This window comes from Mixia osmundae (assembly GCF_000708205.1).
Source record: "Mixia osmundae IAM 14324 unplaced genomic scaffold scaffold_16, whole genome shotgun sequence".
Lineage (NCBI taxonomy): Eukaryota > Fungi > Basidiomycota > Mixiomycetes > Mixiales > Mixiaceae > Mixia > Mixia osmundae.
In genome coordinates, this window is record NW_014575548.1 from 61,749 (window position 1) to 87,608 (window position 25,860).

Here is a 25,860-nt window from a genome sequence, read left to right on the forward strand (position 1 = left end):
TCTAGCGTGTCGGTTCACTCATAGCTGACGTTCGATGGGCATCTGAGCGAGGAGGAGCGAGACAGACGAGCGAGCGAGCGATCGAGCAAGCAGGCGGCGGCGCGCTAGAAAACACGGCTTACCGAATCAGCCAGCCAAGTCAGACGACCGACAGACTCAGCATGGCTCGCAACCGACAAGAGTCCACGCCGAGCATGGCATCGCTCTCTTCCTCCATGGCGTCCCTCCTGTCGACGCAGGACTCGCCATCAGACAGCTCCAATCAGGGCAGCAACAGTATGGCGTCATCGTCAGCAACCCTCCCATCCGCCTTCAACAGATCCTCCCGACGGAAGCGACGGCTCGCACGTGGCCTCTCAACAGGTAGAGACACGATAGACGAGGAGGAGGAAGGCATGGGATTGGCATTCTCGACCCAATGTGCCACTGTAGAGAATCCCGACCCGGCACACAAAGACCAGTGGAACTCGAGCAGCGTGCCGATCTACCAATCGAGTACCTTCAAAGGCGTCGGCGGCACGTACGACTACTCACGCAGTGGCAATCCTACCAGAGGCTTTTTGCGTGAGCGAGAGCCTTTTGCCTCACGATTGCGGCAGATTGACGCTTTGAGACTGACTTGCAGAGCATCATGTGGCCAAGATCTCTGGCGCTCGACACGCTTTCGCTGTAGCATCCGGCATGGGCGCACTGGACGTCATCTTCAGGTTGCTCACGCCGGGTGACGAGATCATCGCTGGCAACGATCTCTATGGCGGCTCAAATCGCCTATTGACTTATCTCAAGACACACGGCGGTATCACTGTGCACCACATCGATACTACTCGACCCGAACTGTTGCTGCCCGTGCTGACTGCGCACGAGCCGACAGCGCAGACGAGCAAAGTCAAGCTGGTCTTGATCGAATCGCCTACCAATCCTCTCTTGCAAGTTGCAGATATTGCCAAATTGTCGGACATGATCCACCAGCACGCGCCTGAAGCAATGGTCGTTGTCGATAACACCATGATGAGCCCTTACCTGCAACGTCCGCTAGAACACGGCGCAGATATCGTCTATGACAGCGCGACAAAGTATCTATCGGGACATCACGATCTCATGGCAGGCGTCATTGTCTGTGACAGGGACGACATCGCCACTCGCATCGCCTTTATGATCAACTCTATCGGCAACGGTCTAGCACCTTTCGATTCCTTTTTGCTCTTGCGAGGCATCAAGACACTTGCTCTCCGACTTGATAGACAGCAAGCGACAGCCCAGATCGTAGCCGAGTATCTCGATGCTGCTGGCTTCAAAGTACACTACCCTGGTCTTTCCAATCATCCAGGTCGAGAGATCCACGAGAGGCTCGCCAAAGGCGCAGGAGCTGTCTTGTCCTTCGAGACAGGCGACAAGGCGCTCAGCGAGCGAATCGTGGGAGCAGCTCGGTTGTGGGGCATTAGTGTCTCTTTCGGCTGTGTCAATTCGCTCATCAGTATGCCTTGCCTCATGTCTCATGCTTCTATCGATCCAAAGGTCCGTGCGGAGAGGAACTTGCCCGAAGATCTCATTCGCCTCTGTGTGGGCATCGAGGACACGGACGATCTCATCGACGATCTCGAAGCTGCTCTCCTCGAATCGGGCGCCATCAGACTCCAAGACAATTCGGATGGTACGACCGATATCGTTCGCAACATGATCACTCCTCCTGCAACACCGTCGAGCAGGGCGAAAGCGATTGGACAAGCGAGCACACAGACCATCGTCGTTTCTGCACCGGGCAAAGTCATTCTCTTTGGCGAGCATGCCGTCGTTCACGGTATCACTGCCATTGCTGGCTCCGTCGATCTGCGTTGCTTCTGTATGGCTCAGCCACGCTACGATGGCAAGATTGGTATAACCATGCCGGATGTAGGATTAGACCAAGCATGGGATCTCTCATCCCTGCCTCCAGTAGATCCTTCGCTTGAAGGCGTACCGGAAGACTCAGTCGATGCTTCCCTGCTAGATTTGATAAGGCAGCATATCGGTCACGACTTAGCGCCAGTCGCACAGAGAGCCGCCGAAGCCTTCTTGTACCTCTTCCTGCGTCTCAGTCGTTCGGCAACGCGCATTGCTCAGCATCTCACTGTACGGTCCACTCTCCCGATCGGAGCAGGCTTGGGCTCATCTGCCGCCTTCTCCGTCTGCATAAGCTCAGCGCTTCTCTATACCCATGGCTACTTGCCCCTACCCTCTTCCGAAGGGAAAGACGGTTCGCACGCTGCTGAGATAAATGAATGGGCCTTCCTGGGCGAGAAGATCCTACATGGCAATCCATCCGGAGTGGACAACAGTGTTGCGACTTACGGCGGCGCAGTAGCATACACCAAAGCGACGGCATCGACGAGTGCGCAGATGGACCCCTTGCGCGGCTTCAAGTCTATACGCTTCCTTTTGACCGACACGCGCGTCAGTAGGGACACAAAGACGCTCGTTGCTGGCGTTACAGCTCGCAAGACCCAGCATCCCTTCATCATCGATCCCGTTTTGCGTGCGATTCAGGATATTTCAGCAGAGGCCAAGAGGTGTTTGACAGATTCGGACATGTCGCGCGAGGATCAAATCAGCACGTTGGAGGTCCGTAGAACGCATCTCCAGCGTATACTGGGCTGATGGAGCGATTTGGGACAGCACTTGATCGATGCGAACCATCTGCATCTCAACTTTTTGGGCGTTGGTCATAGCGCGCTAGAGATCATTGTCGCAAAGACAAGGTCTTACCAGCTCCACAGCAAGCTCACCGGCGCTGGTGGAGGAGGCTGCGCAGTGACCCTGATCCCAGATGGTGCGCCTCTTGCGATAACGATCTGACTATGCTCACACGAACTCGCAGGATATGACGAAGCAAAGCTCAAGCTTCTCAAATCGGAGCTCGGCGAGGCCGGCTTCGAGTGCTTCGAGACGACTGTGGGAGGCTCGGGCATCTCACTGCTCATTCCTCAGTCTGGCTCAACTCTAGTCTCAGCTGAAGGCGGAGCTGAGCAACAGTTCATGCCCAACCGGAGCTGGCTCGAGACGACTCCGGTGGTCGATGATTCATGGCATGTGATAGCATAGATTGCGCTGTTGTAGCGAGAGAATGACAGTGGCAGATAAATACAATGATTGATGCGTTCATTGACCTTCTGCTTCTTTCCTCTTCTTCTCGACTGCTGCTTTCTTCTCCTTTGCAGCTTCTGCCTGCTTCTTCTTCTCTTCTTCTTCCGCTGCATCCCCAGTAGATTAAGTCTATGCCGGAGAATGTCACAAAGCGGCAGCTCACCTTTCTTGCGCTCTTCCTCTTCCTTCTCTTTCTGTCGAGGCACGTTTGTGAACTGAACATAAGCATCGCCGCTCTTTGTCTTCTCCGCGTTGATGTCACCGCCAATCTTTTTCGTCACGGCTCGACCAGATGCCGCGTCCTCGCTGTTTGCAAGCTCTGGATACTCCCTCTGACGAATCTCTGCAAGGCGTTGCGAAGTAAGCGAGCCCGGGCCGCCTTTGTCAGGACCAAAATAATTCGCTCCGCCCAGACTGACGAGGATAGCCGAGCCGACGATCGCTGTCAGCCCGAATCGATAAGTCGCATACCATTTGGGCGTCCAGCCCCAGGTAGATGTTCGCCAATCTGCCCACCAAACTCCCACAAATGCGGCCCATTGAATGGCCAGAGCAATCTGGTGAGTGGGTACGAGAAGGGTCGACCAGGCTACCGCTACGGGCACGATACCGATGACGTATCTTGTGTTGCCTTTGCGTCCGTTAAAGGCCGAGAACTCCATGCCCCAGTGCAGCGCGCCTGATGAGCCCGGCGCATGAGTACAGATGCTGATTCGCTTAGTCAGACCTACCTAAGAAAGACAGAATGATTGCGCCGTATGAGACTTGGATGTGCTCGACATGGTGCAGCAGAGCGAGAGCAGTCTCTTCATTCATGGGCGATTGGCCTCTACCGAGCATCTCTGCAGCTTGGGCTTGACCCGCTACACGCGCCAGATAGACCGTGGTGAGCGATGTGGCTACGTACGGGATGAGGCCAGCAGCGCCCCACACTATCGCTTCGCGAGGGACATTCTCCATGATGTTCTCCACGGATTTCTGTCTGATCGGTGAACATGCGTACTGCGCCAGCACGTTCTACGTACCAGCGATGATTCTGCTTCAGAGAGATCGCCGCCTTGAAGCTGAGAGGTTGTAGCATTGGCACCCGAGATGGCTTGCGTGACATCTTTGACTGCCTTTGAGGCTTCTTGCTGCGAGCGTGCAGCAGATGAGCACTGCTTCAGTCTTCTCAGTCTCGGCCCTTACCTTGGCATTCTGACCGGTTTCTTTGAAGGAAGAGGACGCCGGTTGACCGGCAACTGAGCTGCTCGCGTGACGTCTGTGTGCTTCTATGCTCCTGAGCGGCGATGGACCGGAGTGCTTCATGTTTCCTGCAAGTGGTATCGCATGCTCGAGATATCCTCTCGGTTGCTCTCTACGAGTGCGTGCATCTACGACCGACTGTGCGCGTGGGGCAAGCATCCTTATCAGCTCCGTTCCGGCATGCACGCTCCGGGCCACGCTGCGGCAATGCCTTGCGTGATATGAGACTCACATGGCGGCTGTAGTGTGCGAGAGGCGAGGCCGTAGCTAGCTTACTGACGGAGCTCAGTCGAGATAGCGAATGAGCTCTGTAGGCTGTCCGGGGCAGATTCCTGAGCACAGTCATCTCCGCCAAGCGTCGCCCGAGTCAGTATTCGCTGGCTAGTGCTCCGACGAGAATGTGCAGCCGTCCGTCAAAGGTGCTCTGTGAATGCGCAATACAGCTGCGAGCCCGTCGACGCCGTGCGAGAGGTGTGGATCGTCGTCATAGTGACACGTGGCACACGCGCGTTGTACGTCGCGACCGTCGACAGTCGACGTCCCAAAAGATGCGCTGAGCTGTAGCTAGCTCGTGTGCAGGTACGCTTCAGCTGAGTCGAATCAGAGTGCAGCCATGGCCTCAGCAAGGAATGGTCAAGGCTACATTCAGGCGTATCCGGACCCTCGAGGACGAGGCAAGATCAGCATCGAATCGCTCCTCTTGACGCAAGCTGGAGGCACTGGGTACGTCCGCGTGATGATCTAGCTTTTAGTCATTGATCGAGCATGTTCGGACTCAGCAGCACGCAGCAGCGACTGACATCGGACTGGATCATACCACTCGCCGTGCTCGGCGGCTTGTCAGCCTTGTCGCTTTACGTCGTACGAGATTACTTGCTACGACATGGCGTTTCCCCCGTACTGGTCGTCTCGATCTTGCTCGTCTGGTCAGGCGTCGTCACCTTGCTCTCTGAGATGGCAACACCCTCTCTGACCAAAAGTCCAAAACCGACTAGCTCTGCTCGCCTGAGCAAAGACAAGCGCAGCAAAGCTGGTGCAACGCGGATGCCCGGCACAATTCTGCTGCTCATGGTGTGCACTACATTTGAGTCTGTTGGACTCGTTGGCGCGTTGTACCAGCTTGGCGTTCCAAGGTATGCAGACGTACACGCTACATAGTATGCTTACTGAAGTCTTGCTAACCAGAGTCACAATGCTCGTCACGATGGCACATGCATGGGCACCCAGCTTATACGCAAGAAGCGAGTCGAACGACGAAGCCGAGACGAGCAACCGGCGTCTGGCACGCTTGCTGCTAAGTGCGCTTCTCCTCATCGCAACAGTCATAGATTACAGCGCAAGCGCGCGCAACTCATCTGTCTATGGCGTCTTCTACGGTTACGGCTTCATCACACTCCATCTGGTTGCTATCGGCCAACGACGCGACAGTGTCAAGGCTGCAAGTGAGCTTCAAGGCAGCGATATGGCAGAAGCACGTCGAGCTCGTGCACTAGCCACTTGTCTGGTCGGCTTGCTCGCTCTTCCCATCGCAGTCACGACTTACATCATCAGCTCGCAAGGTCGACTTGCCTCGCCTGACATGCCGACAATTGGGACCTGCCTCGCTCTCACAGCTCCACTAGCGCTGACGACAGCTGCTCTTGCGCCTTTGCTTCACGATGCCATATCTGCTCATTTGCCGACACAGCCCCAATTTCGGACGGCCTGGCCTCTCGCAGTCGGCTCGACTCTCGCCGTGGGATGGCTAGGCTTTCGTTCCAGCGACATCGTGCCGGTACCCGACTCGCTCGTCGCTGTCTCCGCGTGGTACGTGCTAGGCATGCTTGTCAGCCTCGATCCGCAGAGCATGGCCGTCTTGACTTCCAACGGCGCTGCGAGCTTTGCATCAGCAAAAGACAAGCAGGATGACGCTGCCGCCGCTGCTACGAGCGTCGAGACTCTCGTAACGTTCTGGAGGCGGCTACGCGCGACAGTCAAGACCATCCTCGCAAATCCTGACTCGCGGAAGATTTACTTCTTCCTTTGTCTGAATCTGGCGTACATGGCCGTTCAGATGCTCTGGGGAATCTGGACAAACTCTCTTGGTCTCATCTCGGATTCGATCCACATGTTCTTTGACTGTGCTGCACTTGCGATGGGCTTGTTCGCCTCCGTTATGGCAACTTGGGAGCCGAATTCGACATTCACCTACGGTTATGGGCGCGTAGAGACGCTTTCTGGCTTTGCGAATGGCATCTTCCTCTTGCTCATTTCGATATTCATCATCTTCGAAGCGATTCAACGATTGATCGACCCGCCGGAGATGAATACGCATCAGTTACTGGCAGTAAGCTTCATTGGGCTACTTGTCAATCTCGTCGGCATGTTTGCGACAGGACATCATCACGGCGGAGTGCGTCAAGGCTTCATAGCTGTCTCACATGACTGACATGGGCCATCATACAGCATGGTCACTCGCACGGTGGCGGTCATTCGCATGCTCCCACGCCCGTCAAGCCTGTTCACGACCATTCGCATGACGTGAGCTTACTCAACCTGCCGATGACATCCTGCTTACCAAAGGAACAGCATGCGCATGGACACGATGATGATGGTGCGCGCTGCAAGCCTAGATAGCAGCACAACAGCTCATGCATCGTCCTTTGCAGATCACGATGACGATCATGACGACCATGCTCAAGCGCATGGCCATAGCCATAACATGCATGGCGTCTTCCTCGTGCGCTCCTTTCGTCCTCATCGAGCTTCAGCTGATCCGCGGACTGTAGCATGTCATGGCAGATACCCTTGGCAGCGTTGGTGTGATCATCTCGACTCTGCTCATCAATCGCTATCAGTGGACTGGCTTCGATCCGATAGCTTCCATCTTCATTGCCGTGCTCATCTTCGCCAGCGTTGTGCCACTCGTCACGGACAGCGCGAGGGTCCTCTGTCTCGATATGGGCGACGATCGAGAAGCAGAAGTCCGAAAAGCGCTAGCAGAAGTCAGTATATCCCATGGCTTCTGATTCATCACGTCGCTAAGATCACTTGTCACGCCACAGTTACATTCTGTGGAGGGCCTTCGCGGCTTCGCTTCGCCACGCTTCTGGCCAAAGGATAGCTCTACCATCGTCGGATCTATTCACGTCCAGCTCGCTCTGTCTTCGTCCGCCTTTGACCCGACAAAGTCGTCCTCAGGCGTACCAGGCACGCAGCACTACGCGAATCCCGAGCGGGTGATACAGCGTGTCGAGCGTGTTCTCAAACGAGGCATCAGCGGCCTTGCAAGCCTGACTGTTCAGGTTGAGCCCTCAACAGGCTTGCGGCAATGTCATTGTTTGACCGGAGACGGCACCTAGATGTCATTGCATTGCTCGCAGGGCTGTAGATTTCGCGCGGCCACGCCCGTTCCGAGTCGCGACGCGCATTTGCTGAAGAGAGCAATTCATCTTACAGCCCTGCTCCTGCGCAGAGGGCGCAAAGCATTCAGTAGTACCCTCGCGGCGTGGCATAGATGTCTGCCGCGCCGCCAGCAAGGCAGCCGTCGCCCTTTTCGCAGCCGCCGACTTCTGAGCGAGCACCTACATCTGCGCGTCTACCGCCGCTGGGCACTAATGGCACGAGCGCCAGCGTTCAGCGAGCTAAGAGGCGAAATCAGGCTGCTCCGCCTGCGCTTGTGGTCAATGTTGCAAAGGCGCTCAAGCGAGACTATTACGAGAATGCTGATCCATCGACAAAGCCCTTCATTCGAGCATTCCTCATGGGATACGCGTTCAGTGTTGGCCCGGCGCTAATCAAGGCGGTTTTCGCGCTGGCCTTGCCTCGGAATAAGGAACTCGTAGCAAGTCAGCGCGTGATCAGATTCATCAAGGCGGCGCTCAAGTCTATCGCTCGCGGAATCGACCCGAGAGGTCTCGCCTTCGTTTTTGGCATTAGCTTCGGGGGCGCAAAGTGGCTCGAGAAGCACATCAAGCCGCTCGTAGAATCGACCTACTATGCTGTGCATGGCGGCCAACGACGCAAGTTGAACGGCCGAACAGGCACGGAGCCTCTGCCTAGCCCCGGACTCAAACTCGCGCTGTCCGAACTGGATTCAGGTGATCCTGCTAGCAGCTCAACTCCCGCTGCAGCTGTGGCGATGATGCGCGATGAGGAGAACATGGGGCTCTTGACCACCTTGACCGCCTCGGTCTTGTCATCAGCATTCGCGCTCACCTTGCTGCAATCTTCGCCCTCGTACAGTGCGAATCCAAGGGCAACTTTGATGCCCCTTCCCGTGCATGATGGCGATGAGCAAGCGCTATCCGAGAGCACCCTAGCAGCGACGGCGCGCAAGCTGCCCCGCAGGGAATCGCCTACATTAGATCTGACGCTCTTTATGCTCGTCCGTGGCGTGGACACACTTGTACGAGGTCGGCGAGGGCTTTCATGCAGACAAGTGCAGACATCTGATTGATTCGACGCTTGCAGGCATCTACGTCGCTCACCCTCGCTGGCATCGCATCTTTGGAGGCATGGCAGCCCAAGCAGATACGATTGTCTTCTGGCTCAGCTGCTGGCGGATCATGTTGTGCGTCGCTGACGCAGACTTGTGTGTCTCTACTGATGCCTCTTGCAGCTGCTGGTTCTATCTTCCACACCGACTGCCGCCGTCATACGTCAGATGGATCACAAATCTCAGCCGGATGGACGTTAGGCTGCTTCGTCTCTTGCGCGATTGTCGAAATGGCGATTGGCAATATGGCAAAGTGCCGAAGACTGAAGCTCTGCGCGCAACCGGTCCAAAGATTGCAATCGCGATGGGATTCCCACCCGAAGCCGCTATGCCTGATCTCGTCGGTTCAGCCGTAACACGCGTAGCATGTGCTTATGCTCCTTTTAGATTCCTACGCTGCCTTGCACACTCGTTCATGGCAAAGTTGGCAATACAGAAAGCTGCGAAGTGAATGCGATCAAGAGATGGGGTGTAGGGTGGCTGCAGTGTATGGGCATCTATTTGCCCGTGCACGCTCTTCCTCGCCTGCTCTTCGGCAAACGCGCTTTCGCTGCAAACCCGGTACGCACGCTATTGCAAGTCTTCCTAGCAGCCGGTCAATCTTCTGCGTTCCTGGCGACATTCATTGCTAGCGTCTATGCCTTGTGAGATCACGTCCTCGCCGACTATCAGGCAAGACTGAAAGATCTCGCAGTGTGTGTCTCGGCAGAACGAGACTCTTGCCAAAGCTTTTCCCCTCAGTCTCTCAGAACTTCTGGGACGGGGGCTTTGCGCCTGCACTCGGCTGTTTCATGTGCGGCTTCAGCGTACTCATCGAAAAGTAGATCTCGCAAAAAGCTGAGGAGGTGCCATGCTGACAGCTAGTTGACTGCAGCAAACGACGCCGAGGCGAAATGGCGCTATATGTCGCGCCACGAGCGGTCTACGCCGTCATGGATGAAGTTCTGCCGGAATGGCTCTTCAGTGGCAAGACGGGGCAGCTCGTCAGCAAATACAGCGAACGCAGCATCTTTGCACTGTCCACTGGCGTCGTCACTGCAGCAGTAAGTCGGGTTCAATTCCGCATACTCGCGCTGATGATGGCGCAGGCTGTTCATCGACCTGCACTGCTACGCGGGCTTATGCGGGGCGTGCTCAGATATCTCGTTGGCGATTGGGACGGCGATGCTCGACAGGCGCCAGAGACGCCAAGACGAGCAGACGGCAAGCGTATCGAGCGTGCTGACCTAGCACTCCGTTTGCAAGACGCAAAGCATTTACAGTCCTAGCAACTTCAATGCACTAAAGTTATACAGCAAAACGTGATGGCCACTCAGTCATCGCCGATTGAGTGGTAGCCGCCTGCAGGCTTGGCTGGCGAACCTTGCGCTGCTTGCGGTTTTGATGCGGATTGACCTGCTGATCTGGCAGCCGCTTGGGGCTCTTCGTCTTCTGGCGCTTCACTGAAGGACTGATACGGTGCGCTAGCTTGTGCCTGCGCATTATAACCGCCAGGCATTGACCATACTGGCGCAGCATGCATGATCAGCTTGCGATGTGCGCACATAGTGCGCTCTACCGACCTTGTTGATTTCCGAACGAGCTTGGTAAAGCAGGCTCGTTCCTTTGCTTGAGATTTGCGAGCACGGCGAGGAAGGTGACTGGCTTCAATACGAAGTTGATCACAACGAGGAACAACGCAAAGCTAGACGAATAGCTCGCGTAATTCTGCCTAGATGCATCAGCTGGGGTCCGAACACCTATATGTCGGGCTGACGGTGAGCCATATGATGTCAAGGACGAAGCTGAGCAAGTGCAGGATGGCAAATGTTCGCAGAGACTCTGGATCTTTATCTACGACGAGAAGACCGTAGAGCGCTATGGGGAGATTGTAAGAAGGTGAGGAGCCTGCTGCCGTCACTGCTGAGAGTGTCGAATGCGCCAGTAACAGCCGGTTCACATCGAGCGAGCTAGGCAGCGCCATGGTCGCTGCAGCGTTGGAGCGCTGCTAAGACACGCGCAATGATAGCCCGGGCCGTCGAGCCGGAGGGTCATAAATACGCGCACTTTCTCGCGCGGAATTATTTCCACACTCAACTCGACTCGACCCGACATGATTCGATACGACAAGTCATTCAGTGCTGGGCTGACGCCGAGGTAGTAGTGAGAGTGGTAGGCCTGTGTGTTCGTCGGTCTGAGCAGCTGGTCTGTCAACGCGAACTGTTCCAGCCCAGCTGGAGTCGACTTCAAGTTCGCCTGCTTCAACACGCTCTCCTCCTCACTCGTTGCCAGCAGCAATCAGGAGAGCGTTTTCAGCCTGCCAGTAGGGTCGCTGCTGAGCGCTGGCCTCTTCCTCTTCCTCCTGCTCAGCTCTCAACGAGAATCCCACTCATCCTGCTGGCTGCATCGCGCTGTCGGCCTGCTGTGCAGCTCCCCGCCAATTGGCACCTGTATATATCGGGCTTGCTACAGCCAGCCGACAGCCCTTGCAGCTATCCTCCTCCAATGCACCTTTATTACTTTCCTCACTGTCTGGTCTCATCCGTCGCGATTTCGAGTCATGAGCAAATCTCTCTCTCTCCCTGCGCGGGCATCATCACTTGAGCGTCTTCTAGCTTGTACAGCACACTATCACATGCAGCACGGATCGAGGTAAGCGCTTCTCGCTGCTCTCAATGCACCCGACGCGTCGCGCACAGACCATTGACGCTGCCGAGCTCGCAATGATGCTGCATAGCAACATCAGCTTCCTGCGCCCTCTCTCAGACACTCGGTAACCAACATGTCCTCGACAGAACTGCCTTGGAACCCATATACGGGCTATATTCCCTCAGAATCAATTGCAATCGTCGCCGTGACGGTCATCTCGCTCTCGCTTGGCACACATGTCTATCAACTCGGACGATCGGGCTACTGGCCTTCCCTTGCGCTCGTCTTGGCAGCATGTGGAGAGCTTCTCGGACACATCGGCAGGTTACTTTCAAGTCGTGATGTCTACTCGAGAAGCGCGTTCTTGCTACAAGCAACTGTCCTCATTCTGTCGCCATGCTTTCTCAGTGCAATCTGCTACACCACACTTGGCGAGCTTACCACTTTACTAGGCGGTCGATTCTCGCCTCGCTTTTATGTCGTCGTCTTCGTCACGGCAGATGTGATCTGCCTTGCTGTGCAGGCTGCAGGTGGATCTATCGGCTCGTTAGCCGTAGTGCACTACGAAGATCCCAAGGTGGGCACAAAGCTGATGCTAGGTATGGACGTAATCTCACGCTCATCCATCTGTCTCATTGATGATATACACTCCACAGCTGGCATTGCAGCTCAGCTCGCCACAACTGTCATCTTCCTCATCTTGGCAGCAGACTTTGCAATCACGCGACGTCACGCTCTTACCACTAGTTCGCGTGATGTCAAGCTCGTTGCGTCAACGACACTTATCGTAACGCTTTTTATCGTCATCCGGGGCATCTACCGAACTTGCGAATTAGCAGAGGGTAAGACAGCTTACTCTCGCGCAGACTATCGAGCTGATGTCAGCATTATAGGCTGGGTCGGCTACCTCATCGTGCACCAGCCATACTTCCTCGTGTTCGACGCACTTCTTATGATCAGCTGCCTCGTCCTATTCAATATCATCCACCCTTCGAGGATGCTTCGACGTGAAGGAGGTGCAGCCGATACAAGCTCGCTTGACGATGACGAGAGCAGGGACAAGTCATACGACGCCATGATCGCAGACGATGACAAACGCATACCGAAGTATGAAGTCGAGCAAGCTCGTGTCTAGGTCCGTGCATGTCGTAATTTTGGTTACAGTACCAAAAGCATGTGCATTGTAAGCATTGGACGTGCACACAACAACAATCGGCAATGACATACTGTCCGCGGGCATGGAAGCCGTGCATCTCATATCGGCATCGGAGAACGCTCGTATGAGATCCCGGTGAGCGCATCATTGACGTCGATGGGTGCGTGAAGGCTAGATCTGGCCCGACTATCGAATGCATCAAGAGTCGCCATCCGTTCGATCGCTTGCAAGCATAGCAATAGACGGCCGGGATCCTTGATATCGACAAGAGGTACGATCGCCTTTGCCAAATCAGACCGCCTGAGCGCGATGGAATAGAGTTCTTCGAATTTGCCGTTGGAGAGATACGACTTGATCTGGGGGTGCATCTGCATCTGAGCCATGATATACCCGAATTGTTCAAGCGCGCCAACGTTGGGTTGCACTTTTGATATCGGTCTCTGCCCATTGGGCGGCGAAGGTGTGGCCGACAGGACGACTTTCGCCCTCTTGCGTTCGCGAGTGCGTTCGCGAAGATCAGATCGAGCGTCAGGATCTGGCTTGAGTGTCCGTTTGACTGATGGTTTCACCTGTGATTTGGCATCCTGCTTTGCAACAGGGTTCGGCGCTGACTTAGATTTTGAAGTCAGTCTAGGAGGTGGTCTTGGGCCATTTCGGGGCACAGCTTCGATGACAGCCTTGACAGGTGTACTCTGGTTAGATGTCCGCGTGAGCCGTCTGACGGGTGTGTCGGCCCCTGACTCTGAGGAGCTCTCTTCGGTATTTGCGGCATCAGTGAGCGACTTGTCTTCGTCCAAGGCTTTGTACAGTCTATTTTGTAGCTTGTAGAAGCGATCCATGTCGTGCCAAATGTGTAGCCAATATGGATCGAGGCCCTTTCGGGTCACTTTGACAAGATGTTTCTTGTCCAGGCCTGCTTTCTCACAAGCTGCCTCGAAAGCAGATTCAGAGACGCTAGTGCCTCTCTTTCGATCATAGTCGCAGAGCCTCTCGAGCTCCTTGACGCCATTGTAGACAGTCTTGCCGTTCATGATGCGTGAACGGATCATGGGCCCGAAGAAATGAAAGCCGGCGAATTGTGGCCGTTGACGGAGCTTCTCCTCGACGACATTGCTGATGTCTATGCCGATGTAAGGCTCCTTCTCGGCTCTGCAGACTGTGTAGGTCGTCCTGAGCGCGAGCCGCAGGCGCTCCTCCGTCCACTGTCGTGCCATTGTGACCCGACGTCCCAGTCTCAGACAGCTATGACTGCATATCTTCGCTCGCTGATGTTGCGTGGTACGCTGTGCCGGGACAGTCGGTCTCGATGGCTTTGGGATTGACGCTCTGCCAGTTCGTTGATGCCCTTCGGCACCGTCACGCCGTTTCGAACGTTTTGATCGAGGCGCGTCCTTTGATCTTGACGAGATCTGAGATCTGATTGTGAGCGACCGACAAGCTACTTCTCATCCATGGCCTTGAGACACACACTTGTAGTACTCTTGCTCCAGAGAGAACTTCGAATGAATGATTCATCAAGGCATACATTGCACTTTACTCGCAACAACACCTTTGCTTTGCTTCAATGGCGATCGTCACAGTTCGGCCAGCAACGCTATCGTCTCGAGAAGCACAATGATCCTCATCGGATCCTGGATATCCACGAGTGGTAGGAAGAGTCTCGCCAGGCCATAGGGATCTCTTGTTGCAATGCTGTAGAATTGGAGGAATCGCTCTTTGTGTAGATAGTCTCTAACAATGTCATGTTTGCCAATTTCCCGCATAACGAAGCCGAATTGATGTAGCGCCGGCAGATCATGCTGCACTCGACATCGCGGTACAGGCGAGAGCTTGAACTTGTCCTCGAGCTCGATGGATGGGCTTGTCGATAGACTTGGGCTTGCGGCAGGCAGTGGCGAGTCTGACGGCTCACTGTTCGATGTGGGTAGATCCGAGCCGATCGTCGAGCTCAGCACTCTCGATGAGTGTGACTCAGCTGACGATGATTCATCGTCGCTGCCGCTTTCGTCCATGCTGACTGTGTCGCTAACGTCCGCGCCGCCGTGATCGATGGTCCTGCGCGCAAAGAGCTCTGCTTGGAGCTCGAAGAGTGCGACCATGTGCGGCCAACGATGTCGCCACTGAGACGTCAAACCCGTCCGCTGGATCATCGAGTGGGATCGATGAGAGGATCTCAGCTTGATGGCAGTGCATGCGAGTTCAAATGCCTCATCATTCATCGTGGTGCCCGTTGTAATATCGTAGTCTCTGACGTGATACGATTGCAGTGATTTGACGGCATGGTAGACATAACCGCACTCTCTTTGTAACCGAGCACGTACACTTTGCGATGACATGTTGGGCGGATCGGCAAACGCAGGCAACTTGAGTAGTTCAACAGTCACGTCCTCGATCAGTCTGCTCGAGATCAACGGACAACCGCAAGATCGCATTCTCGTGGTCGTCATCTCTAGCAGGGCTATGATGTGCTCCTCTGACCACTTGTCGACAGCCATTGAGCCCAGCCAGAGCTGACCAGAGGCAGGATGAAGAGTCAAAGTCGTCTTTCGAATGCTCTTTGATCAGTTGCGGGGCCCTGATGATCGTTCGGTATGACGCTGATTGAGCAGCAGAGAATGTATACTGCGCCGGCTTGCCACATCTATGGAGAGGGAGTGAACATACTCAAACGGCGTGAGGCTGTTCGTCCGGCGACGCAACGCGTGTCGACCGATGTAGCTAGTAGACCAGACAGACTGCCCACACGACCTGCGCAAGCGGCTCAGACACCATGACGACTGAGCGGAACAGTCTCAAGGCCAAGATCGCTGCGTTCGAGCAGCTCTCTTCGGGCCAAGCAAGCGCCACAACACGCCCGAAAACCGAGCTCAAGATCAATGCCGTCAAGCCCACCGTACCTGCTGCTTCCTCGGTCGCAAGCCCAGAAAACCTCATTACCTTCTCACCTATCGCTCAGCCGGCCACAGCACCATCGTTTGCAGCTCGTGCTGCGCCGCCTCTGCCCTCGAGAAGCAATACATCCTCAAGTACGGGCTCGCGACGTGAAGCTCCCGCATTGCCCGTTCGACCTGGTCAGACTATGGCAAGTCTGGTCGCTACGCAAGCTCGCGACTTGGACCTTGCGCTCAACGATCCACTCATCTCGCCTGTTGCTGTAAGACAGAACGGGTTGCATGCGAACGCGCCTTTGGTCGATGTAGAGCCAGACACGATACCGCGGTATACCAAGCTGTTCGACGACCAGTGTCGCATACTGCAGGCCACAGAGATACCTCGCCCCATCGTCCGGGTGCTGTGGGAACGATCTAAGCTGACGCCGGGTTCACTGGATGCAATATGGTTCGTCACATCTGAACAAAGTCAAATCGAAGCTCATTGTCCGCTTGGCACAGGCTCGCTTGTCAGCAGCGATCTGATGAAGATGCCCTAGATCGTGCATCGTTCTGCAAAGGACTATCATTGATCGATACCGAGCTGGCAACGCAAAGCATAAAAGCAGGCTGATTGTCGCGATATGCTCTCGATAACCTCATGCACCTCACATCAAGCTGCGAGCGGCATCGCTATGCAGGGTGTAAACATATCGGTGCGATGCTGCCCTCGTCGAGCCGTCGTCCGCTCGGGCTACCACCGCGGGCACATGCAAGCCGACCTGCGAAGCCCTCCTGCCAAAGAGTGACAGTCAGAGTCAGGGTTCAGTACGAAGCGCATAGAAAGCCGAGCTCAGTGTATCCCGAATTGCACACTTGGTTCTCGACGCCATCCATTGAGAATGCGGAAAACAGCTGTGACCCGATACCAGAGAGAGAGAGAGTAGGTTAAACAAAATGAAAACAGAATACATCCCCGACCAACAGGCCCTTTACAAAGGCTCGAAAAGAGACCTCTAGCGCCCTTTGCGAAATCGTCAAGCAGATGAACATGTGACTCGACCAGCTGTTCGCATGCAATCAATGTGGCATGCGACCGCGGGAGTTTCTCTCTCGTCGTGAAGCGTAAACAAAAAAGGGGCGAGATCGTATCGATTTTCGAGGCGTTGTTCTATCGCCAAGCTGACCAGAAACGAAGTGAAATAGGTAAGGCGCTGCTCAAGAGCAGTACGGCACACCGTTCTTGTAAGTGGCTGGCTGGCCGCTCGGGCAAGCTGTTAAGAAGGTAGAGTTCAGTAGATGGCTTCAGACCAAATCGACTGTACGTACTTGCTGAGCATTGGCCGGCCTTGCAAGAGTATGTGCACGGGACGCCCATGTAGCACTTCTGGCAAGTGGTCGTGGAGCATTTGCCTGGCTGTGTGCTGCTGACCTGGCACTTGTAGCCGTAGCTTGTACCGAGACGAACAGCCGATGGGTTATCACAAGCTATACGCAAGCCATCAGAGACTGTCGTCGATGAGAACAAAGACTGAGCACGTACTGTATGAGCAAGTAGGTGCGCCAGAGGCGTTCTTCGAGCAAGTCGACATACCGCCTTCGATATACTTGCAGGAGTGCTTGGTGCAGTTCTGCGATTTGAGGACACATTGGTGGTTGACAGAGGCATAGCCGTGATCGCATAGTGCGATACACTTGCGCTTGTGGCATTTGGCATAGGCATTGGGTGCGTTGGTTGAGCACTGGGAGTCACGGTGGCAACCTCCTGTGTGATGAGGCTTTCTGTGGTGGTGGGGACGACGGTGGTGGTGATGGTGGTGACGGGCACGCTTTTCGAGACCGGCAGATTCCTCAAAGGCAGAGAGCTCTGCACGCTCAACGAATTGAGCAGCGATGCCAGTGTCTGTATAAGCACATGATCAGTCACCAGCGCCATTCACACATCTTCAGAGCTATGCTTACCGGCAACTGGAGAAGCGGATGCGAGTGCAGAGCCAGCGAGGGCGAGGGCGGCGAGGCCGAAGAAAGTTGCCTTGAACATGATCTGAAAGTGATAGTGGTGTCGTGTGGACGTATGTGGTGAGTCTAGCAAGTGCAGTGACGAATCTAAGTCGTACGCTCGAAGTCGGCCGATAGTCTGGGTTGAAGAAGAGCGAACAGGCCGAGCTCCTACTTGTACTTCCCGATACGCAGATTTGTTGTGAGCTCGCGCTGCAAAACAAACATTGGCGCCACTCTCTACGCGGCGAAACGGCGAGGTGTATGATTGAGGAGCTAGCCTGATCGTGAGGTTAATGGGTCGTTGGTTTGCAGTGATCGTTCAGCCTGTTTTGCCTAGATCGGTATTCGTCGCGTCGAAATCCTGATTTCGCGAGACGCGCCAACTCAGCGCGTGATTACGTCAAAAGACTGAGAAAAGTGTCAGGCAGCCAGGTCGTGGTAAGACAGCATGCATATACTGCCCCCTCGATAGATTATACGATTTGCCAAGGGAAAGTTGTACGCCGCGCTGGTAGCTCCGAACGCGCTCGGAGCTGACCGCGATAGTTCTCCCTCGGTCTGCGCGAAAAGCCACCCTTGGACGGGCCAGAGCTCTCGGATACCCGTCGGAGTATGCCGCAAAGACGACCCTGGTGAGCCCACGCGGCGATAATTGCGAGATCGGGAGCTTGCCGAACAGCTGCGCGAGAGCCGCATGATACGCTAGTGTTGTTTTTGGCTGTCGGACCGCTGAAGAAGTTGAGACCAACGCGATGGTACCACCGATAAGCTTGTTCTGTCGATGCAACGACAGCTCGTGACGCGCGACGGTATTAGTTGGTCTCACTGTGCGATCTGGCCGACAGCTCGAGGTCGAAGAAATGATCATGTCGATATGCCTGATAGGCCGGGCGGTCAAGACTGGCGAGCGTGACTTGCTTGTCAGTGTTGATATCCTTGATGAGAGCCTCTGGCAGCGATGACGGATCTCAGCATCGAACAAAGAACGACGGACACAAGACAGACTCGCCTAATCCTGCATAATCATATTCTGGCCGAATGAAAGCGAGTACGATGACTTTGAGATGGGAGCCATAAAAGTCACGTTCAAAGTCGTGCAAGATATGCACCTCCTGTCCAATTGTGAAGACCGGCATCAGCCGGCGCTTGCTGGTAGATAGGCTGACGAACAGCTGTGCGCTTCTGATTCTTGTAAAATGGGTTCCAGCCTACACTCATGACCATGGGCAAGACGGTTTCTGAGCGGAGGGAGGACGTCTCTGAGCCCGACAATGTCACTTGAGCCCAGCCATAGTGTACGCCGGTCTGTAGCTCTGCCACTTGCACGATCGCATCATCCGGCAGATTTGCTGCCTCACGATGCTACAGATCAGCTCGCGCATGCACAGTAGCCTCGAAGCGAACCCGTAGGACATCCTAGCTCCTTGCTACCTCGTCCAAAGCCTTTTTGTACGCTGCCTTGCAGATAGATCGGGTACGGCTGTTCTGGGCCGGTATCTGCGCCTGTGATTGCTTCTCGCTTGGCGTGAGGATCGTGCGCTACTGCTTCTGGGCGGTCTGCCATCCTAGTCGAGGAGTGTGAGCTGACCGGCGGCGGCAAATTCGGTCGAGGTCGACGACGTCGACGATGACGCGATGACGCGCGCACCTTGACCGAACGACGATTGGGTACCCTCATCAGCCTCGAACGTCTCAAGCCAGCCGCTGACGAAGCGGCATAGGCTCGTTGAGCGTCATGAAGGTCTTCGAGACGATGTTCGAGTTCCCTTTCCCCTTCAAGGAGACGGCGCTCGGGGTCTTCATGAAGTATCCCAACCCTCACGCAGAGCATGTCATCTCTGTCGATGTCATCGATCGCTCCATCCTTCCAGACGGAACAATACGGACTGAACGTATACTGGGCGTCAAGCAGAGTGCGCCCCGATGGGTCATGAAGGTCCGTCGGCCCCTTTGCGGTGAGCCCGCGCGAGCTCATCGAGCTGACTTGTGGACAGATCATAGGAGGGCAGGACGAGACGTACGTGAGAGAAGTGACGTTTGTCACACCTGGGCAAGCCGTTCGGCCCCCAAGCGTTCTCATGTCATCCATCAATTTATCGCTGGCGGGCGTCATCACTTGCCGGGAAAGGATAGCCTATACGCCTCACTCGGCTGCGAGCACACGCTTCAGACAGATAGCGCAGATGCAAGCACAGGGCAGTCTAGATGTCGACCGAGGGACTTGGGCATCCATTGGCAAACGGATAGAAACGTGGAGTAGAGATAGGCGCGTATCTTTCTGCTCAGCAAGCCTTTGCACTCGCTAAGTTGTCGCTTTGTGACGCAGATTTGCACTGAATGCGCATGCTGGCCGGGAAGGACTAGGTAGTGTGCTAGATTCACTCTGTGGCGCAGGCGACACCCTCAAGGCCGCCGACTTTGCTCGACCCCATCTATGATCGTCAGTCAGAGCCATCCCGATGGAGCCTCTGGCAAAGTAGACGAGCTCAGTATGACACCCATGATCGTCACGATGTGCAGACTAGACCCTATGCATGCTGTAGATTCGTTCCATGCCATGTAACTTCGTGGGCCATTTGAAGAAATCAGGCGCGCGCCCGGACTGGCCCAGTCTCGAGGTTCGATCACTGAGCTGATGCGGCGAGTGAGACCGCTTGCAAGACGACAGCACACTCGTTGAGCACTATCGCCGTCGTACTCAAGCCCAGGCAGTCCTTGGCCTGCCTCGGTTGACATTTCGCTTGATCATGTCGCAAACGACAGCATTGACGACGCCTTCGGGCAAACCTATCGGTCCTCTGCCGCGCAAGATAGCCCTCATGGGCTCACGTAGCGTCGGCAAGCTCGCTGAGTTCTCTAGCGGATCCATCCCGCTGAAGAAGCGATTCTTGTGCAGGGAAATCCTCCTTGGTCGTTCAATATGTGGACAACCACTTTGTAGAGAGCTACTACCCGACGATCGAGAACCACTTTAGCAAGATTATCAGGTACAAGGGCAAAGAGTTCGCTCTCGACATACACGATACTGCCGGGCAGGTCAGTCGAAGTGGCTTGTGCGCTCATCATCTGCTCAACAGTCAGTCGGAGGGCAGGATGAATTCTCTCTGATGCATACGAAGCACACCGTTGGCCCTCTTGGCTGGGTACTCGTCTATTCTATCGCTTCGAGAGCGAGCTTCAACATGCTCAGGGTCATAAGGGACAAGATTCTCGATGCACGCGGCGAGGAAACTATCCCTCTCGTTATCGTGGGCAACAAGCTTGATCTCGAGACACAAAGGCTCGTCTCATTTTCTTGTCAGTTGCTCTCAGCTCACAGAGCTCAGCTCGTGCAGACAAGTACCCAAGGAAGAAGCGCGTAAGCTCGCGCAAGAGTGGAATTGCGTCTTCATCGAGACCTCGGCCAAAGACAACGACAATGTCGCCAAAGTCTTTGAGGACATCCTCATTGAGATTGAGAAGAAGATCAATCCTGCTCCAGAAGCAAAGTCGTCTTGTGCAATCATGTAACTTTCCTCTGTCTGTCTTTCTTGATCTCGAGATCTGATTCATCCTGTATCGCGCTACCGTATCCGATCGTCTTGTATCATCGTCGCAATCTGCGTCGCACTGCATATCTGTCTTGCTTCTTGTGCTCGACGAAACCGGGCGTTGAGCGTGACGGACGCGTTTGGCGCGCGAGCAGCGCGGTGACTTCGCCGAGTTTGGCCGATTATAAAAGCTGTCGAGTTGTCGAACTCTCGTCTACGATCCCAGACATACTTTCCGACGTAAGATAGGGCATGATGTCGGGACTCACTACTACGGATGACGCAAGAGCACCTTCCCCGCCCTGTGTCGAGCAGCTGCATCATCCAGAACACGCAGCACACGTCGAGGTTTGTGCATCATCTACTCTCTGCCTCATCCGTGCTCACCTTCCGAATCTTCCTCCCAGGTCCCTCACGGAGCATCGAATCTACCTCAAGGCATGTCAACGATGAACGGCAAGGCTTTCCTGGGCAAGAAGATGGCTGCCAGTGGGTCAGTCGCAGCTCTATCTGCTCGTGTCCCTGAGCTGATTGGCCATCGGACTCTCAGCCAATCATTCTGTTCGCCGACGGACACTCTCGTCTCACCCTGTACTGCCAAGCTCAATATCACAAAGAAGAAGCACTTCCAAAAGTAAAGCTCATCGTCATCGCCAGCTGCCCTGATCTCATTTCGTTGTGTTCTGCAGAGGCAAGCCATTGACACTCGCTGCGTCATTCATGTCCAATCGCGAGACGTCCCAAGAGCAAGGCAACGTCAAGGACAGTTCAGTCTTTGGCGGAGGCGACGAGAACCGTCCGCCTCAATAGATGGCACTCGCTCGGCCCATTATACCCACGCGCATCTCAGACAGGACCTGTTGTCGCCCCGTTTCGGTCCAAGGCTTGCATTCGATCTTTCATCGAGGTGGCTCTGGTAGCTCACCAGGGTCTGCTTGTGCTGCTCGAAGTCGTGCTCGTGTCGGTGTCTGTGGAAGACCAATAGGCGTCCAGGACTTCCTCTGGTGTGGTACGCAGGCCGAAAGCTCCAATCGAGAATTCGGATGCGACAGATCTACGCACGGCAGGTGAGGGCATCGTAAGCCTGCTCATTCTCTGACTGCCCTTCCACTTGCTGAAATAGAACAGGGCATCTGGATCTGTGGCCGTCGTCTTGATCGACGCAACGCTCTGTCGTTGCGACCCTTCTTTTCCGTCAACGTGTGTGGTCGAATTGCGAATCGTAGGCTGGTCTTCCTCACTGATAGCGGGGAGAACTCCTTGACCCCTTGACTGCGGTGAGGCTCCCATCGCTCTCATCATGTCTGCACTTGACCAAGCCGGATCTTGACTTGCTTTCTCGTGGTCGTACTTGTCCTCATTTGCAAATGCCACAGAATTCCAAGGTAAGTCCATCTCGTTCTTGAAGTCGTGCGGTATGTCTTGGATAGCAGTCAGATAGCCAGTAATGAAGAGGATCGTGAGCGCATTAAAGACTGCAGTGAGGATGCCAAGGATCTGCAAGAAGTACCATGCTTCGAAGTATCTCGGAATGATGAACAGCACGGCGACGAGGGTATTGACGAGATAGACAAATTGAGCAATACCCTTGCTTGCTATGAACAAAGGTTTCTGTCCAATCAAACATCAGATCTTGGCCGCTCTGGGATCAGAATGCTCACCTTTGAATAGACGCCAAAGTACGCAAGCGCAGACATCGGCAAGTGCACGATAGCGAAGAGGAGTTGGCCAGACTCGTAAGCATTGATCACTAGGCTGACAAAGTCGCTAGGCTTGTCGATGAGGATCCCAGCTTCGCTCAACTCTGCGGCCCAAGCAAACAAAAAGGCAAGAATCATGAAGAAGTCTTGCCAGACGATTGCGTCCAGCGTCATCCGGATTTTGATTGCTCGATTCGCTCTGTGCGGTCTTCCGATGCTCGTGTAAGCTGCTGAGTAATCCGGCATGAGCTTGATGCTGAGTGCGATGGCGAACAGGAGCGCAATGCTGTGCGAGAGCATCAAGTCGCGATTGATATCGTTGAGGGCGAAGCCGAGACCCTTGAGAACATTGGCTCCGCCGCAATGCGTTTGCACCAATCGAGCAAATGCACGGGCATCCGAATCGGTTTCGACAGATGTGGCAAACGAAGCGAGCAGTACGAAGCCTTGCATGAGAAAAGCGCTGGTCAAGTGAGGTACCGAACGGAAGTATAAGCCGACGAGTGTGTAGAGAAAGTTCCAAAGCTGATATGCGAGAAAGAATTGCGCTTCCTTCCGTCGATGCTGTATGCTGATTTGTGATGTCTTGAGTGAAGAGGCGCATTCGAGGGACACGGACAACATCTGACCATTGAAGGCTGTACCATTGACCATTGTGCCATTCGATAGGAATGCGAACGATTGTGGGCTTGCGATAACCTTACCCGTTGGCGCAATAGGCACACCCGCCGCCTGTATAGGCGCTGCTTTCGAGATAGCATTCGCGCCAGTATTGTTGGCCGTTTTGGCTCGTTGAACACTTCGTACCGACTGAACATTGCTGTCTGTCAGGCAAGTGCTCTGTTCGCTAAATATCCTGCTTGTCTTGAGCGACCTCTGTAATCGAACGAGGGCATCGTTGGTTTCCGAGAGCCGTCTAGCTTCCCCTTCAAAGGCCTACAGCCAGATGATCTCTGTCAGCATCACCGCTGGCCAGGGAGACGATGACTTGCACGTAGTACGTTGAGCGCTTTCTGATCATGTGTGAGGCTCTTGACGTGCAAATATGAGGTGATCCAGCCGTTGCATGCTAGTATGTTGAGCAGTATGAGCGGAACGACAATGTGATAAGTCAGCGCCGCTCGGAGTCGAGCTGTCCAGCTGCGCTCATGCAGACGCTTTCGAGGCAATCGCATACAGGCCCACCAACGTCCAGCGCTGGTCTTACGACGTGCCTGCGGCTGACTGATAAGAAGTGAAAAATCAGAATTGGCATGTGAAAGCCCCCAGAAGGCGCGTGAGAGCAATGGCGCAAAGACCTTGTGGGCTCCAGTCGCGATCGGAGGTCAAAGCGTGATTTCGCGATTGCTGTTTGCCGGGAAGAGGCTTCAGGAACGAGTGCATTGTGGTCTACAGCTTGGAGAATTTCTTGCTGCGTTGGATTGTGTCTGCCGCGAGTAGGCCTACAGGCCCGAATGCGTTGGCATAGAGTGATGCTTTCTCCGAACTAGCTTGACCGCGTGCGGCACGTGCAGCGATACCTTGCATGATGACAGAAAGCTGCGTGGAATCCGATGAGCTGCTGGCATCGTGGACGATGTCTTGCTTACCCTGAAGAAGCTGAAGCTGACTGCTGCAGACCATCCTTTGATTGGGTATGAGCGGCCAACCGATTTGCAGTAGAGCTTCATCAGCGTTTCTGCGTCTGGGATTGGCAGATCCTTTGGCTCTAGATCTCTGCAAGCGAACCGCTCCAGAGTTTCAGCCAAGCTAAGCTGAACGAATTTCCCTGCTTGCCTGAAACCAACGACGATGTCCGAGCCGCTGTCGGATGGTATGTAGAACGGCTGTAGCAGATTTGAGAGATCCGAAAGCGGATGGCCCTGCATTCCTCTCAGTGAGGGACCGCAATATGCGTGACATGACTGACAAGTGTCGAAAGCTCCCAATCGAGAACGCCAATCACTTCTGGCTTGGTAGGGTGGAATATCTGGCCGTCTGGAAGATTCAATGATTGCACCCTGGCTGATGATTCTGCTGCGCACCATGTTATCAAGCTTAAAATCGCCGTGTACGATCGTCGTCTCGCCGAGTGGGCAGTTCTCAGAGTACCATTTGAGCAGCCTGACAGGCTTATCAGATCACGCGAACAAGGCGAGAAGCGAGCAGACCAGTCCAAGTTGGGAATGTCACCGACAGCATCTCCTGTATCTTTGTGCTCTATTGCGGCCTGTGCGTGTGACACGCGTGCCAGACTCTTGATCTGCCGAGGATAGAAATCTTTCTGACTGCCGTAGTCTGATAGACCGATATCATTCGGCTTCAGTGCGTGCAGTGCCGCCAGCGTTCGGATAACGCTCTCCCAGCTGCGAATCCCACCCCTTCAGAGTCAGCGGAAAGACCCATTTTACATGGCGATAGCTGACCATTTGGATCTTTCCTCTTTTGACTTAAGCTCAGGTATCCTAACGTCTGTGAAGATGCGACCCTCCAGGAATTGCATCACATAGAACGGCGTGCCAATGACATCGTTGTCCTCACATCTGCGAGAGGTGAAGCTGAGCCGTGTGCTAGCGGAGGCAAGCGGGGTACGTGCAGGCAGTAGACCTCTGGCACAGGTACGGTGGCCTTGTCTGCCTTTCTGCTCGCTTCACCGACGGCCTTGATGACCTTGTACTCTCGCTCGACAGCATGAGCAGTCTTGGACACAAGCTTGCCCGGCGGCTTCTTCCTCAATACGTACTTGACTTTCCTGTCGGCGTGGTGTGCTTAGCTACATAGGCAGATCAAGACCAGCGGACGAACTTTGCGTCGGTGATGAAGTAGGTGGGATTGCTCTGGCCGAACTTGAATTGCTTTATCTCGATAGGCAGGGTGATATGACTGATGTTTTTTGAGAGATACGCCTCAAGTTTAGCCTGATCAATTGCTTGTCGTATTTCACCATGGTCGGTCCTGTCAGGGTCCTATCGTCTTCAGGCTGGTATAATCAACAACGGCGAGCCACGGACCCTTTGGGAGCATCCTTGCCTGCAGGTGCCATGCCCGCAACAGGTCCGGAAGACGGGCGAACGCGCTGCCGGTCATGCTGCAGGTTCGAAGTTCCCCGCGCGGAGATCTGGTGGTCGTTCACCGACGAAGCGATTTTTGGCGG

General features: G+C 54.7%; 13 protein-coding genes across 13 annotated transcripts; 7 read left to right on the top strand and 6 right to left on the bottom strand.

Moving 5' to 3' along the window:
- Nucleotides 1–161: 161 nt before the first annotated feature.
- L969DRAFT_55402 (uncharacterized protein) lies at nucleotides 162–3,078 on the top strand (the record flags this gene model as incomplete). Its single annotated transcript, XM_014709330.1, has 4 exons — nucleotides 162–564; nucleotides 626–2,598; nucleotides 2,653–2,806; nucleotides 2,855–3,078. 4 exons carry the CDS (start codon nucleotides 162–164, stop codon nucleotides 3,076–3,078), a joined length of 2,754 nt encoding a protein of 917 aa, XP_014564816.1.
- Nucleotides 3,079–3,135: 57 nt separating this feature from the next.
- On the bottom strand, nucleotides 3,136–4,711 carry L969DRAFT_55314 (uncharacterized protein; the record flags this gene model as incomplete). The annotated part of the gene is made up of 6 exons (XM_014709331.1): nucleotides 3,136–3,227; nucleotides 3,284–3,799; nucleotides 3,852–4,098; nucleotides 4,146–4,253; nucleotides 4,309–4,503; nucleotides 4,598–4,711. 6 exons carry the CDS (start codon nucleotides 4,709–4,711, stop codon nucleotides 3,136–3,138), a joined length of 1,272 nt encoding a protein of 423 aa, XP_014564817.1.
- Nucleotides 4,712–4,978: 267 nt separating this feature from the next.
- Nucleotides 4,979–7,706, top strand: L969DRAFT_97458 (uncharacterized protein; the record flags this gene model as incomplete). Its single annotated transcript, XM_014709332.1, has 8 exons — nucleotides 4,979–5,088; nucleotides 5,145–5,498; nucleotides 5,551–6,757; nucleotides 6,811–6,885; nucleotides 6,934–6,958; nucleotides 7,014–7,084; nucleotides 7,134–7,349; nucleotides 7,410–7,706. 8 exons carry the CDS (start codon nucleotides 4,979–4,981, stop codon nucleotides 7,704–7,706), a joined length of 2,355 nt encoding a protein of 784 aa, XP_014564818.1.
- A 155-nt stretch (nucleotides 7,707–7,861) lies between these two features.
- Nucleotides 7,862–10,110, top strand: L969DRAFT_20467 (uncharacterized protein; the record flags this gene model as incomplete). The annotated part of the gene is made up of 7 exons (XM_014709296.1): nucleotides 7,862–8,759; nucleotides 8,818–8,917; nucleotides 8,966–9,182; nucleotides 9,230–9,486; nucleotides 9,537–9,662; nucleotides 9,717–9,885; nucleotides 9,931–10,110. The coding sequence occupies 7 exons, from the start codon at nucleotides 7,862–7,864 to the stop codon at nucleotides 10,108–10,110; spliced, it is 1,947 nt and encodes a 648-aa protein (XP_014564782.1).
- Nucleotides 10,111–10,154: 44 nt separating this feature from the next.
- Nucleotides 10,155–10,805, bottom strand: L969DRAFT_55320 (uncharacterized protein; the record flags this gene model as incomplete). The annotated part of the gene is made up of 3 exons (XM_014709333.1): nucleotides 10,155–10,348; nucleotides 10,405–10,549; nucleotides 10,599–10,805. 3 exons carry the CDS (start codon nucleotides 10,803–10,805, stop codon nucleotides 10,155–10,157), a joined length of 546 nt encoding a protein of 181 aa, XP_014564819.1.
- Nucleotides 10,806–11,603: 798 nt separating this feature from the next.
- L969DRAFT_55349 (uncharacterized protein) lies at nucleotides 11,604–12,605 on the top strand (the record flags this gene model as incomplete). The annotated part of the gene is made up of 3 exons (XM_014709334.1): nucleotides 11,604–12,069; nucleotides 12,127–12,312; nucleotides 12,364–12,605. 3 exons carry the CDS (start codon nucleotides 11,604–11,606, stop codon nucleotides 12,603–12,605), a joined length of 894 nt encoding a protein of 297 aa, XP_014564820.1.
- A 59-nt stretch (nucleotides 12,606–12,664) lies between these two features.
- L969DRAFT_278877 (uncharacterized protein) lies at nucleotides 12,665–14,040 on the bottom strand. The gene has a single exon (XM_014709335.1). The coding sequence runs from the start codon at nucleotides 13,838–13,840 to the stop codon at nucleotides 12,725–12,727; it is 1,116 nt and encodes a 371-aa protein (XP_014564821.1). The 5' UTR covers nucleotides 13,841–14,040; the 3' UTR covers nucleotides 12,665–12,724.
- L969DRAFT_278324 (uncharacterized protein) lies at nucleotides 13,991–15,326 on the bottom strand. The gene is made up of 2 exons (XM_014709336.1): nucleotides 14,095–15,326; nucleotides 13,991–14,035 (listed from the first exon to the last, which is right to left on the bottom strand). Exon 1 carries the CDS (start codon nucleotides 15,119–15,121, stop codon nucleotides 14,201–14,203), a length of 921 nt encoding a protein of 306 aa, XP_014564822.1. The 5' UTR covers nucleotides 15,122–15,326; the 3' UTR covers nucleotides 13,991–14,035; nucleotides 14,095–14,200.
- L969DRAFT_80436 (uncharacterized protein) lies at nucleotides 15,327–16,549 on the top strand. Its single transcript, XM_014709337.1, has 2 exons — nucleotides 15,327–15,965; nucleotides 16,019–16,549. Exons 1-2 carry the CDS (start codon nucleotides 15,397–15,399, stop codon nucleotides 16,128–16,130), a joined length of 681 nt encoding a protein of 226 aa, XP_014564823.1. The 5' UTR covers nucleotides 15,327–15,396; the 3' UTR covers nucleotides 16,131–16,549.
- Nucleotides 16,350–19,061, bottom strand: L969DRAFT_97465 (uncharacterized protein; the record flags this gene model as incomplete). Its single annotated transcript, XM_014709338.1, has 10 exons — nucleotides 16,350–16,562; nucleotides 16,594–16,770; nucleotides 16,826–16,984; nucleotides 17,040–17,399; nucleotides 17,439–17,770; nucleotides 18,036–18,272; nucleotides 18,324–18,446; nucleotides 18,507–18,609; nucleotides 18,668–18,846; nucleotides 18,902–19,061. 10 exons carry the CDS (start codon nucleotides 19,059–19,061, stop codon nucleotides 16,350–16,352), a joined length of 2,043 nt encoding a protein of 680 aa, XP_014564824.1.
- Nucleotides 19,062–19,177: 116 nt separating this feature from the next.
- L969DRAFT_106098 (uncharacterized protein) lies at nucleotides 19,178–21,125 on the top strand. Its single transcript, XM_014709339.1, has 8 exons — nucleotides 19,178–19,433; nucleotides 19,492–19,763; nucleotides 19,824–19,861; nucleotides 19,906–20,056; nucleotides 20,166–20,335; nucleotides 20,394–20,533; nucleotides 20,590–20,777; nucleotides 20,833–21,125. Exons 1-8 carry the CDS (start codon nucleotides 19,233–19,235, stop codon nucleotides 21,005–21,007), a joined length of 1,335 nt encoding a protein of 444 aa, XP_014564825.1. The 5' UTR covers nucleotides 19,178–19,232; the 3' UTR covers nucleotides 21,008–21,125.
- Nucleotides 21,126–21,205: 80 nt separating this feature from the next.
- L969DRAFT_80444 (uncharacterized protein) lies at nucleotides 21,206–21,906 on the top strand. The gene is made up of 4 exons (XM_014709340.1): nucleotides 21,206–21,375; nucleotides 21,435–21,520; nucleotides 21,578–21,661; nucleotides 21,717–21,906. Exons 1-4 carry the CDS (start codon nucleotides 21,280–21,282, stop codon nucleotides 21,835–21,837), a joined length of 387 nt encoding a protein of 128 aa, XP_014564826.1. The 5' UTR covers nucleotides 21,206–21,279; the 3' UTR covers nucleotides 21,838–21,906.
- On the bottom strand, nucleotides 21,857–25,749 carry L969DRAFT_97468 (uncharacterized protein; the record flags this gene model as incomplete). Its single annotated transcript, XM_014709341.1, has 15 exons — nucleotides 21,857–21,911; nucleotides 21,953–22,638; nucleotides 22,689–23,663; nucleotides 23,720–23,796; nucleotides 23,905–23,951; nucleotides 24,121–24,266; nucleotides 24,317–24,443; nucleotides 24,504–24,589; nucleotides 24,637–24,696; nucleotides 24,752–24,830; nucleotides 24,878–25,072; nucleotides 25,133–25,249; nucleotides 25,303–25,458; nucleotides 25,512–25,661; nucleotides 25,718–25,749. The coding sequence occupies 15 exons, from the start codon at nucleotides 25,747–25,749 to the stop codon at nucleotides 21,857–21,859; spliced, it is 2,988 nt and encodes a 995-aa protein (XP_014564827.1).
- Nucleotides 25,750–25,860: the final 111 nt, after the last annotated feature.

What these genes read in the sequence shown, in the direction of transcription:
- L969DRAFT_278877 (XM_014709335.1), bottom strand. Translation starts at nt 13,840, where the DNA reads ATGGCACGACAGTGGACGGAGGAGCGCCTGCGGCTCGCGCTCAGGACG.
- L969DRAFT_278324 (XM_014709336.1), bottom strand. Translation starts at nt 15,121, where the DNA reads ATGGCTGTCGACAAGTGGTCAGAGGAGCACATCATAGCCCTGCTAGAG.
- L969DRAFT_106098 (XM_014709339.1), top strand. Translation starts at nt 19,233, where the DNA reads ATGAAGGTCTTCGAGACGATGTTCGAGTTCCCTTTCCCCTTCAAGGAG. An exon ending in TGCTGGCCGGGAAGGACTAG is followed by an intron (nt 19,862 to 19,905) that starts GTAGTGTGCTAG and finishes GACACCCTCAAG; the next exon opens with GCCGCCGACTTTGCTCGACC. An exon ending in GTAGATTCGTTCCATGCCAT is followed by an intron (nt 20,057 to 20,165) that starts GTAACTTCGTGG and finishes GCAAGACGACAG; the next exon opens with CACACTCGTTGAGCACTATC.
- L969DRAFT_80444 (XM_014709340.1), top strand. Translation starts at nt 21,280, where the DNA reads ATGATGTCGGGACTCACTACTACGGATGACGCAAGAGCACCTTCCCCG. An exon ending in AACACGCAGCACACGTCGAG is followed by an intron (nt 21,376 to 21,434) that starts GTTTGTGCATCA and finishes TCTTCCTCCCAG; the next exon opens with GTCCCTCACGGAGCATCGAA. An exon ending in AAGAAGATGGCTGCCAGTGG is followed by an intron (nt 21,521 to 21,577) that starts GTCAGTCGCAGC and finishes TCGGACTCTCAG; the next exon opens with CCAATCATTCTGTTCGCCGA.
- L969DRAFT_80436 (XM_014709337.1), top strand. Translation starts at nt 15,397, where the DNA reads ATGACGACTGAGCGGAACAGTCTCAAGGCCAAGATCGCTGCGTTCGAG. An exon ending in GGTTCACTGGATGCAATATG is followed by an intron (nt 15,966 to 16,018) that starts GTTCGTCACATC and finishes CGCTTGGCACAG; the next exon opens with GCTCGCTTGTCAGCAGCGAT.